At 41.7% G+C, this 9395-nt stretch overlaps 1 protein-coding gene across 2 annotated transcripts in view; it reads left to right on the plus strand.

Moving 5' to 3' along the window:
* The first annotated feature begins 387 nt into the window (after nucleotides 1-387).
* The window catches only part of MTMR9 (myotubularin related protein 9), a 79723-nt gene continuing 70715 nt past the window's right edge, over nucleotides 388-9395 (plus strand). The window contains exon 1 of one of the 2 annotated variants that reach the window (XM_024130884.3): nucleotides 388-975. In XM_024130884.3, the coding sequence (XP_023986652.1) occupies nucleotides 794-975 (182 nt within the window). In that variant the 5' untranslated portion in view covers nucleotides 388-793. The remainder of the gene's footprint in view (nucleotides 976-9395) is intronic. The other variant, XM_024130885.3, reaches the window with a different exon arrangement.

The following is a 9395-nucleotide window of genomic DNA, read 5'->3' on the forward strand; positions in this document are numbered from 1 at the left end:
TCACAATCACAGACTCAATCCCACGTGTCATCTCCTCACGGCCAATGGATGAAAATCGCCAAAATTTACGGCAGCCCCACTCTCTGAAGAGGAATTACTGCTCAAGTGGAGGGAGGCAGGTCAGGGACCTCTTGTTGTCCCTTCTTCCCCAGCCTTTTCTCAAACTGAATGTTTGTAGGGGTGGCGGGTACGGCGGTTGGCTTGCAGGTAGAGCTTTTTCCTGCTAGGAACACAAATCTTCGATTCCCGCTGGGTTTCCGGAAGCATTCTCATAGGACCTAGGCGGGGACCGACTTCCGGGACGGACTTCCTAGTCTTCCGAGTTTCGAGCCCGCCGCTTCCGCCCGGAATTGCTTTAGGCTCCGGCTGCGAGTAGCTACTTCCGCCAGGAGTCCCTAGCGTCTCGGACGTGGAAAGTGGCTCTGCGGCGGCCTCCTTCTTGTCCCCTCAGCCTGCCCACCCGAGGCCGGGTTCCCAGGTGGCGGCGGCTGCGGCTGGGCCTGTCGCGGAGCGTTCTCTCTGCCCGAGTCCTGGGCCTGGGGGAACCGAGCGGTGAGGGAGTGACGCCCGGCCTGGCCCAGCCCCGGTCCAGCCCCGGCTTTCCCGGGGCCTGTGACGGTGGCCACAGGCCTCGCCGCGCCCACCCCAGCCTGGGGCGGGGCACGACCTCGCCGCCCGCATCCCCGCCCCTTCTGCCTGCCCAGCGCCTGGTCATTCCCTTCAGCCCAGCGTAGGCATAATCGTCTCGTCCCTCCGGGACCCGGCAGTCCCCTGGCTCCGGCCGCTAGGGAACATGGAGTTTGCGGAGCTGATTAAGACCCCACGGGTGGACAATGTGGTGCTGCACCGGCCTTTCTACCCGGCCGTCGAGGGGACCTTGTGTCTTACTGGCCACCACCTGATCCTGTCCTCCCGGCAGGACAACACGGAGGAGCTGTGGCTCCTCCATTCAAACATTGACGCCATCGATAAGCGGTGAGTGCCCATCCCACCCCCTATTCCGCGGGGAACCTGGGGTCCTCAGGTGCAGGTCTGCGGAAACGCGTCCCATCGCTCAATCGAGCCCCCTCTGGCCTAGATTGAGGATTTGAGTTTTAGAAAGCAGAAAACCATCCAAATGAGATACCTGGTTTCCATTCAGTCTGGCTGGGTTATCACGTGGTTGTTATCATGATTATCATTTTTGGTACATAACACCATGTGGGGGGATATGCAACGTTTTCTTTTAAAATTTCTTTTCCTTGCACCGTCATATTCCTTGAATGTTAATTGTCCATCATAGTTCATGAAGTTGTGATTGAATGTGATTTAGGTCTTTACTTGCCACTTCCGAGTATGTAGACTTTAGTAGGTAGTGTCTAAATTCCACAAAACCTTTTCCCTCCTCTCAAAAATGTTCAGTTTATCATATTTCTCCTTATTTCTTACCTTCTGGGTCATCAATTTAAGACTTCCCATTATGGGAGATTATAATGTCTTTTATTTATTTTTACTCTGTTTGGCTTTTGGAAAGAACAGAGTAGGCTCTTAAGCAAAGATATTAATTAATTAACCTCTTATTTTGCACGCCAGATTCTGTCTTTCCAGGGTAGTGCCTCAGACAAAAAGTTATACTTCCTTTGCAGTCAGAATTATCATTTCCCCAATGGCTTTGTACTTACTCTAGCCAGAAGAAGGTAAATTGGTTATCCAGTGAACACTAAAGTATAAATGAATGACAACAGCTTTTTCTATTACCTCTCAAGAGAATTTGGTTACAGTATTAAGAAGATTCCTAGAGAGATTATGCCTTAAAAGAATATACTTTCTAATAGTAGAAGTTAAAATGGGTGAAGTGGTGATAAATTTATTTTTTCAAGCAGAGGGCTCCTATTAGATTCCTGAGATCGCCTTCTCCTGTGTAAAAGTTTTCAGCTGTTACTCATGTATCAATATTCAGTTTAACCATTTCAATCTGCCACCCCTTTCACAGGTTCTTCTGTTAATCCCACAATGAGAAGTAATTCCCCTCACCTTGAAATCCTATAGCTCTTTAATTATACCTCTTTCATAAGTATATTTTACAATCTGTATTTTGATGGTTACATATATGTTAGCTCCTTGAAGCCAGGACACGAATTTGGTTAATTTTTATCTCCTTCAAAACTGTGGCATGGGCAGATAGGCCATAGGAAATAAAAGGATTAACCACTGAATGGTCAGTGGTGCCACAGAATACAAATTAGAGTTTCTCCATGCCACCAACTCTTTTCTTTCTTCCTTACCTCTTTCTGTGGTTGCTTTTCACTCTCTCATTTCATCGTTTTTACCTAGCATTTACTACACGCTGGGCCTGGTTGGGCTAAACCAAGTATTTAAGATAAGCACTTTTTAATCTGTTAGGGGAGAAATGACAAACTGTACACATTTATCTTTTTCCTGGGAAGCAGCATGATGTAATGGAAAGAGCTGGGTGGTCAGATCAGAGTTTGTTGAGTTGTTGCTTTCAAAAAAGAGTTACTTCCATGTGTCTTCTATATGCTGAGCTCTGTCTTGGTTGTGCAGATGCAGTGGTGACTAAGACAGATGAGGAGCTTATGTACTAGTGGAGGAGATGGACATTCACATAAATCAACAAATAAATATATAACAACGTCAGATAATAAATGCCAGGAAGGAAAATAAAGGAAGATGTTAGGATAGAGAATGCCTGGAGTCAGTGTATTTAGAAAGAATGTTCGAGAAGACAAATGACATTTGAATTAATGACGGGAGGAAGCCTGCAGTGTGAATATTGGAGGAAGGAGCATTCCAGCCAAAGGGAATGCAAAGGCAGAGACTTGAGACAGGACCATGCCTGGCATGTAGGAGGAAGAACAAAGAGGCAGGTGTGGCAGGAGGGCAGTGAGCACGGGGTAGAAACTAGGGGGACTAGGGAGACGGCAGAAACGTGGTTGGAGGGATAAGCAGGGGCCAGATGGTGTAGGGCCTGTTACGCCATTGGGATGGTTTTCATGGGAAGCCTTGGAGAGTTGAAAGCGTGGAAGTAGCAGTCAGTAGACTTCTAGAAGATGATTCTGGTGGCTGGCAGAAAATGGACTGTAGAAGGGCAATGATTTCTTAGCAAATCATTAAAATTTTTTTCCCCTTTCTGTGGATTGCCTGTGAATTTCCTTGGTGTTTCTTTTTCTGGTGTTTTGTTTTTTGGCACCAGTTCCTTATATACTCTCTAGGTATTAATTCTTTGCTTAGACATTGCAGATATCTTCTCCATATCTCTCACCCATTTGTTAACCCTTGTGTGGTGCCCTTTGTGGAACAGAGGTCCTAATTTTAATACAAAATTCATCGATACTTTATGGTTTGTGCTTTTTAAGTCTTAAGAAGTCCTTCCTTATCCCAAAATTACTAGGATATTCTACTTTTCTTCCATTTTAGCTTTATAGTTTTACCCTTCATTTTTAGGTCTTTGATTCATTTGGATTCTACCTTGTGTTTCAAGTGTGATAAGAATCCAACTTTGTTTTTCTTCATGTAGCAAGCCAGTTTTCCTAAAACCATCATCTAACAACCCATCCTTGACTGATTTATCGTATAGCAGGTGGTTATATATATATGTATATATAATATATACAGCTTTTGCTGTGCCCCATAAGTTTTGTAATGTCAGGTTTTTTCATTTTTTTGTCTGTGTTTTATAATTTCCCTTGTGATTTCTTCTTTGATCCATTGGTTGTTTAAAAGTGTATTAATTTCCATAATTTGGTGAATTTCTCAATTTTACTTTTGTTACTGATTTCTAACTTCATCCCATGTGGTCAGAGAAGATACTTTGTATGATATCTTTTGTTTTTTTTTGGCTGCACCTAGCGGTATTCGGGATCTTAGTTCCCACACCAGGGATCTAACCCATACCCCCTGCAGTGGAAGCTCAGAGTCTTAACCACTGGACTGCCAGGGAGGTCTCTATATCTGTCTTTTAAAATCTGTTGAGACTTGATTTGTGGCCTAACGTACAGTCTATCCTGAAAATTGTTCCATGTGCACTTGAGAAGAATGTGTATCCTATTGTTGTTGGGTAGTGTGTTTATGTCTGTTAGGTCTAGTTAGTTTATTGTATTAAGTCCTCTGTTTCCATATGTATATCTGTCTGGTGGGGTATTAAAGTCTCCAACTATTATTGTAGAACTGTCTATTTCTCCTTTCACTTCTGTCAGATTTTGCTTCAGATATTTTGATTGTCATTAGATGTGTAAATGTATATAATTGTTACACCTTCTTGCTGTGTTGAACCTTTTATTAATATATAATGTCCTTTGTCTCTCATAACCATTTCTGATTTATAGACTATTTTGTCTAATACTAGTAAAGCCTTCCTTGCTGTCTTTTGGTTACTGTTTGCTTGGAATATCTTTTTCCTCCATCCCTTCAATTTCAACTTGTTTGTGTCTTTGGATCTCAAGTGAGTCTCTTGTGAGACAGACTATAGTTGGATCATATGTTTTTATCCATTCTGCCAATGTCTGTCCTTTGACAGTTTAATCCGTTTACATTTAAAGTAATTATTGGTAAGGAGGGACTTACTTCTGTCATTGTGCTGTTTGTTCTCTATATGCCTTAAAGCTTTTCTGTCCCTCATTTCCTTCATTATTGTCTTCTTTTGCACATAGTTGATTTTATTGTAATGAAATGTTTAAAATTTTTTCTCATTTACTGTTGTGTATATTCTGTAGCTGTTTTCTTTGTGGTTACCATGGGGATTACATTTAACATCCTGAAGTTATAATACTCTAATTTGAATTTATACCAGCTTAACTTCAAAAACATACAAAAACTCTACTCCTTTATAGCTCTGTCCCCACTGCTTTCCATTGATGTCATAAAATTACATTTTTATGTATTTGGGCCTGAAAACATAATCTAATAATTCTTTTAAATGTATTAGTCTCTTAAACCATGTAGAAAATAAAATGTGCGTTTACAAACCATTGTTATAATAATACTAGCTTTTTAAAAAAATAACTATTTATTTATTTATTTTTGGCTATGGTGGGTCTTCATTGCTGCACGTGGGCTTTCTCTAGTTGTGGCAAGTGGGGGCTACTCTTCATTGCGGTGTGTGGGCTTTTCATTGTGGTGGCTTCTCTTTGTTGCACGGGCTCTAGGTGTGCGGGCTTCAGTAGTTGTGGCACGCGGGCTCTAGAACGCGGGCTCAGTAGTTGTGGCACACGGGCTTAGTTGTGGGATGTGAATTTCTCAATGCGGCATGTGGGATCTTCCCAGACCAGGGCTCAAACCCATGTCCCCTGCATTGGCAGGCGGATTCTTACCACTGCGCCACCAGGGAAGTCCCAATACTAGCTTTTATAATTGCCTTTTTTTTTTTTTAACCTTTTTGAGATATTTATTTCTTCATTCAGCTTCAAGTTACTGTCTAGTGTCCTTTCATTTCACCTTGCAGGATTCCCATGAGTATTTCTTGCAGAGCAGGTCTAGTGCTCACAAGCTCCCACAGCTTTTGTTTGTCTGGGAATGTCTTAATTTCTCCCTCACTTTTTAAAAAAAAATTAATTTATTGATTTATTTATTTTTGTCTGTGTTGGGTCTTCGTTTTCTATGCGAGGGCTTTCTCTAGTTGTGGCAAGCGGGGCCACTCTTCATTGCCGTGCGCAGGCCTCTCACTATCGCGGCCTCTCTTGTTGCGGCGCACAGGCTCCAGACGTGCAGGCTCAGTAGTTGTGGCGCACGGGCCTAGTTGCTCCGTGGCATGTGGGATCTTCCCAGACCAGGGCTCGAACCCCATGTCCCTGCATTAGCAGGCAGATTCTCAACCACTGCACCACCAGGGAAGCCCTCTCCCTCACTTTTGAAGGACAGTTTTGCTGGATATCAGATTTTTAGTTGACAGTTTTTCCTTTTAGCACTTTGAATATATCAGCCCACTGTCTTCCAGCTGCAAAGTTTTTGAGTTCTTGGTGTGGGTCTCTTTGAGTTAATCTTACTTGACGTTCATTGAGGTTTTTGGATGTTTATAGTCATGTCTTTCATCAAATTTGGGAAATTTTCAGCCATTATTTTCTCAAATATCCTCTCTGCCCTTTTCTTTCTCTCTTCTCTTTCTGGGACTCCCACTGTGTGTGTGTTGGTCTGCTTGTTGGTACCTCACAGGTCACTTTTCTTTAATCTTTTTTTCTTTCTGTTTCTCAGACTTGATAATTTCCATTGTCCTGTCTTCAAGTTTGCTGATTCTTTCTTCTGCTTGCTGAGAATCTGCTTTTGAATCCTTCTTGTGAATTTTTGATTTCAGTTCTTATACTTTTCAGCCCCAGAATTTCTTTTTTTTTAGGTTTTCTATCTCTTTATTGATATTTCTGTTTTGTTCACACATTATATTCTTGACTTTCTCCATATCTTCCTTTAGTTCTTTGAGCATTTTTAAGACTGTTAAAGTCTTTGTCTAAGATATCATCTTCCATGAAGTCTTTTTCAGGGACAGTTTCTGTTTATTTATTTTTTACCTTTTGCATGGGCCATGCTTTCCTGATAATATCTCTGCCTTGTGATTTTTTTTTTTCTTTGCTCAACACTGGACATTTAGATCTAATAATGTGGTAACTCTGGAAAACAGATTCTCCCTCTTCCCCAGGGTTTGCTGTTTTGAGGGGTTTCTTTTGTTTATTATTTTTGTTATTTTGACTGCTGTAGGATGTCTATATGCCAAGGATCAGCCTGAGGTGTAAACTTAAGGCTTTCTCAGGTCTTTTCTGAGCCTGCGTATGTGCAGTCACAGTCACTTCCTAATTTTCCTATATATACAGTTGTTTTCAAATGTCCTGATCTTTAATGTCTGGTTCCTGAAAGGGGAAAAGTAAAAAATGAAGAGGAGTGGGAAGAGAGCTGACCCTGTAAATCCACTGAAAGTCACCAATTGGGGGCTGGAGGCAGCTTGCAACAGTGCGAGGAATTGCAACAATGGCTGCCTCCCTCTTTGCACCTCTGTGATCAGAATCAGCAATCAACAATCACAGCACAGATCCCTGATATTTGGAGGACAGGGTCCTTTCTGCCCACCCTGGCTCCTATAAGCTGTGTGCAAGCTGCTCTAGGAACATATACACAGCTGCCTGTCACTTGGGTGGGGGTGGGGAATGGGTAGCTACTATTTTGCTAAGAGCCGAATTTATCCAAAATTAACTGCAATTTATTATCCAAGTCTTTCCCTAGAAGTTGCAAGCCTTTAATAGACATCAGAGTTCCAAAATAGGTACAACAAAGAGATTCTGCCAGTGCAATTGTTTTCTAGGTGGGAAGACAGATTCCTAATGCTTCTGATTCCACTATCTTCCAGAATCCTTTCCCTTGTTGAGTTTTGAGGTGTTTTTCTTTCCTAAGTATGTTCTGATACAAGTCTTTTATCAAATATAAGATTTGCAAATGTTTTCTCTCAGTCTGTGGCTTGTCTTTTTATTCTCTTTAACTGTGTCTTTCAGAGAGCAAACATTTAAAATTTTGAAGACATACAGTTTATTAGCTCTTTTATAGACTGGAGTTGTGATATCTAAGAAATCGTTGCCTAACCAAAGGTCACAAAGATTTTCTCCCATGTTTTCTTCTAGAAGTTTTATAGCTTTAGGTTTAGATATATGATCCATTTTTAGTTGGTTTTGTATATGGTTCATGTACAGATCCAAATTCTTTTTTTCATATAGATATCTGATCGTTGTAGCACCATTTCTTGAAAAGTCTGCCCTTTCTTCAATGAATTGTCTCTGCACACCTTTGTCCATATATAAGTGAATATATTTCTAGACTTTCTTCTCTATTCCATTGATCTATTTGATGCCATTGCTGCCGCAGTCTTTATTTTTATATTAAGTCTTTATATAGTGTTAGCTGTCTGATTTTGTTCTTATTCTAAGTTGTTTTGGTTATTTGAGGTCATTTGCGTTTCCATATGCATTTTAAAAATATTTATTTATTTATTTATTTTTGGCTGCACCATGCAGCTTGCAGGATCTTCCCTGACCAGGGATTGAACCCGCACCCTTGTCTGTGAAAGCACGGCATCCTAACCATTGGACTGCCAGGGAATTCCTCCATATGAATTTTAGAATCAGCTTGTCAATTTCTTTTTAAGAAAGGCCTGTTGTTAGAATTGTGGTGAACCTGTTGATAAATGAACTTGATGAGAATTAACATAGGATATCATAATATTGAGTCTTCTGACTTACGAACAAATCTCTCTATTTATCTTATTTAGATCTCAAATTTCTTCCAGCAATGTGTTACAGTTTTCACTCACAGGTCTTTCACATCTTTTGTCAGAATTTCCTCTGTATTTCATATTTTTTTATGCTATTTCAAGTGATATTTTTCAAATTTCAGTTTCCAATTACTTGTTTGTATTAATCATTTTTAAAAAATTTTAATTTTATTTTTGGCTGCGTTCTATCTTCGTTGCTGTGCATGGGCTTTCTCTAGTTGCGGCAAGTGGGGGCTACTCTTTGTTGCGGTGCGCGGGCTTCTCATTGCGGTGGCTTCTCTCGTTGCGGAGCACAGGCTCCAGACGTGTGGGCTTGCGGTGCGCGGGCTTCTCATTGCGGTGGCTTCTCTCGTTGCGGAGCACAGGCTCTAGGCATGTGGGCTTTGGTAGTTGTGGCGCACGGGCTCAGTAGTTGTGGCTCATGGGCTCTAGAGCACAGGCTCAGTAGTTGTGGCACATGGGCTTAGTTGCTCTGCATCATGTGGGATCTTCCTGGACCAGGGCTGAAACCCATGTCCCCTGCATTGGCAGGCAGATTCTTAACCACTGCGCCACCAGGGAAGTCCAGTACAATGTTGAATAGAAGTGGTGAGAGGGAACATCCTTGTATTATTCCTGATCTTAGCGAGAAAGCATTCAGTCTTTCTCATTAAGTATGCTATTAGTGGTAGAGTTTTTTGGTTTTTTTGTTTTTGTAAATGCTCTTATCAGGTGGAAGAAGTTCACCTCTGTTCCTAGTTTGCTGAGAGTTGGGTTGTTTTGTTTCATTTTAAAATCATGAATAGCTGTTGGATTTAGTCAAATGCTTTTTCTATATCTATCGAGATGAGCATATTGTTTTTCGTTTTCAGTTTGTTAATATGGTAAATTACTTTGTTAAACCACCCTTGCATTTTTGGAATAAACCTCATTTGCTCGTGATACATTATCCTTTTTTTTTTTTTTTTTTTTTTTTTTTTGCGCTATGCAGGCCTCTCACTGTTGTGGTCTCTCCTGTTGCGGAGCACAGGCTCCGGATGCGCAGGCTTAGTGGCCATGGCTCACGGGCCTAGCCGCTCCGTGGCATGTGGAATCTTCCCGGACCGGGGCATGAACCCGTGTCCCCTGCATCGGCAGGCGGACTCTCAACCACTGCGCCACCAGGGAAGCCCGG

The sequence above is a fragment of the Physeter macrocephalus genome, chromosome 9 (assembly GCF_002837175.3).
Source record: "Physeter macrocephalus isolate SW-GA chromosome 9, ASM283717v5, whole genome shotgun sequence".
Lineage (NCBI taxonomy): Eukaryota > Metazoa > Chordata > Mammalia > Artiodactyla > Physeteridae > Physeter > Physeter macrocephalus.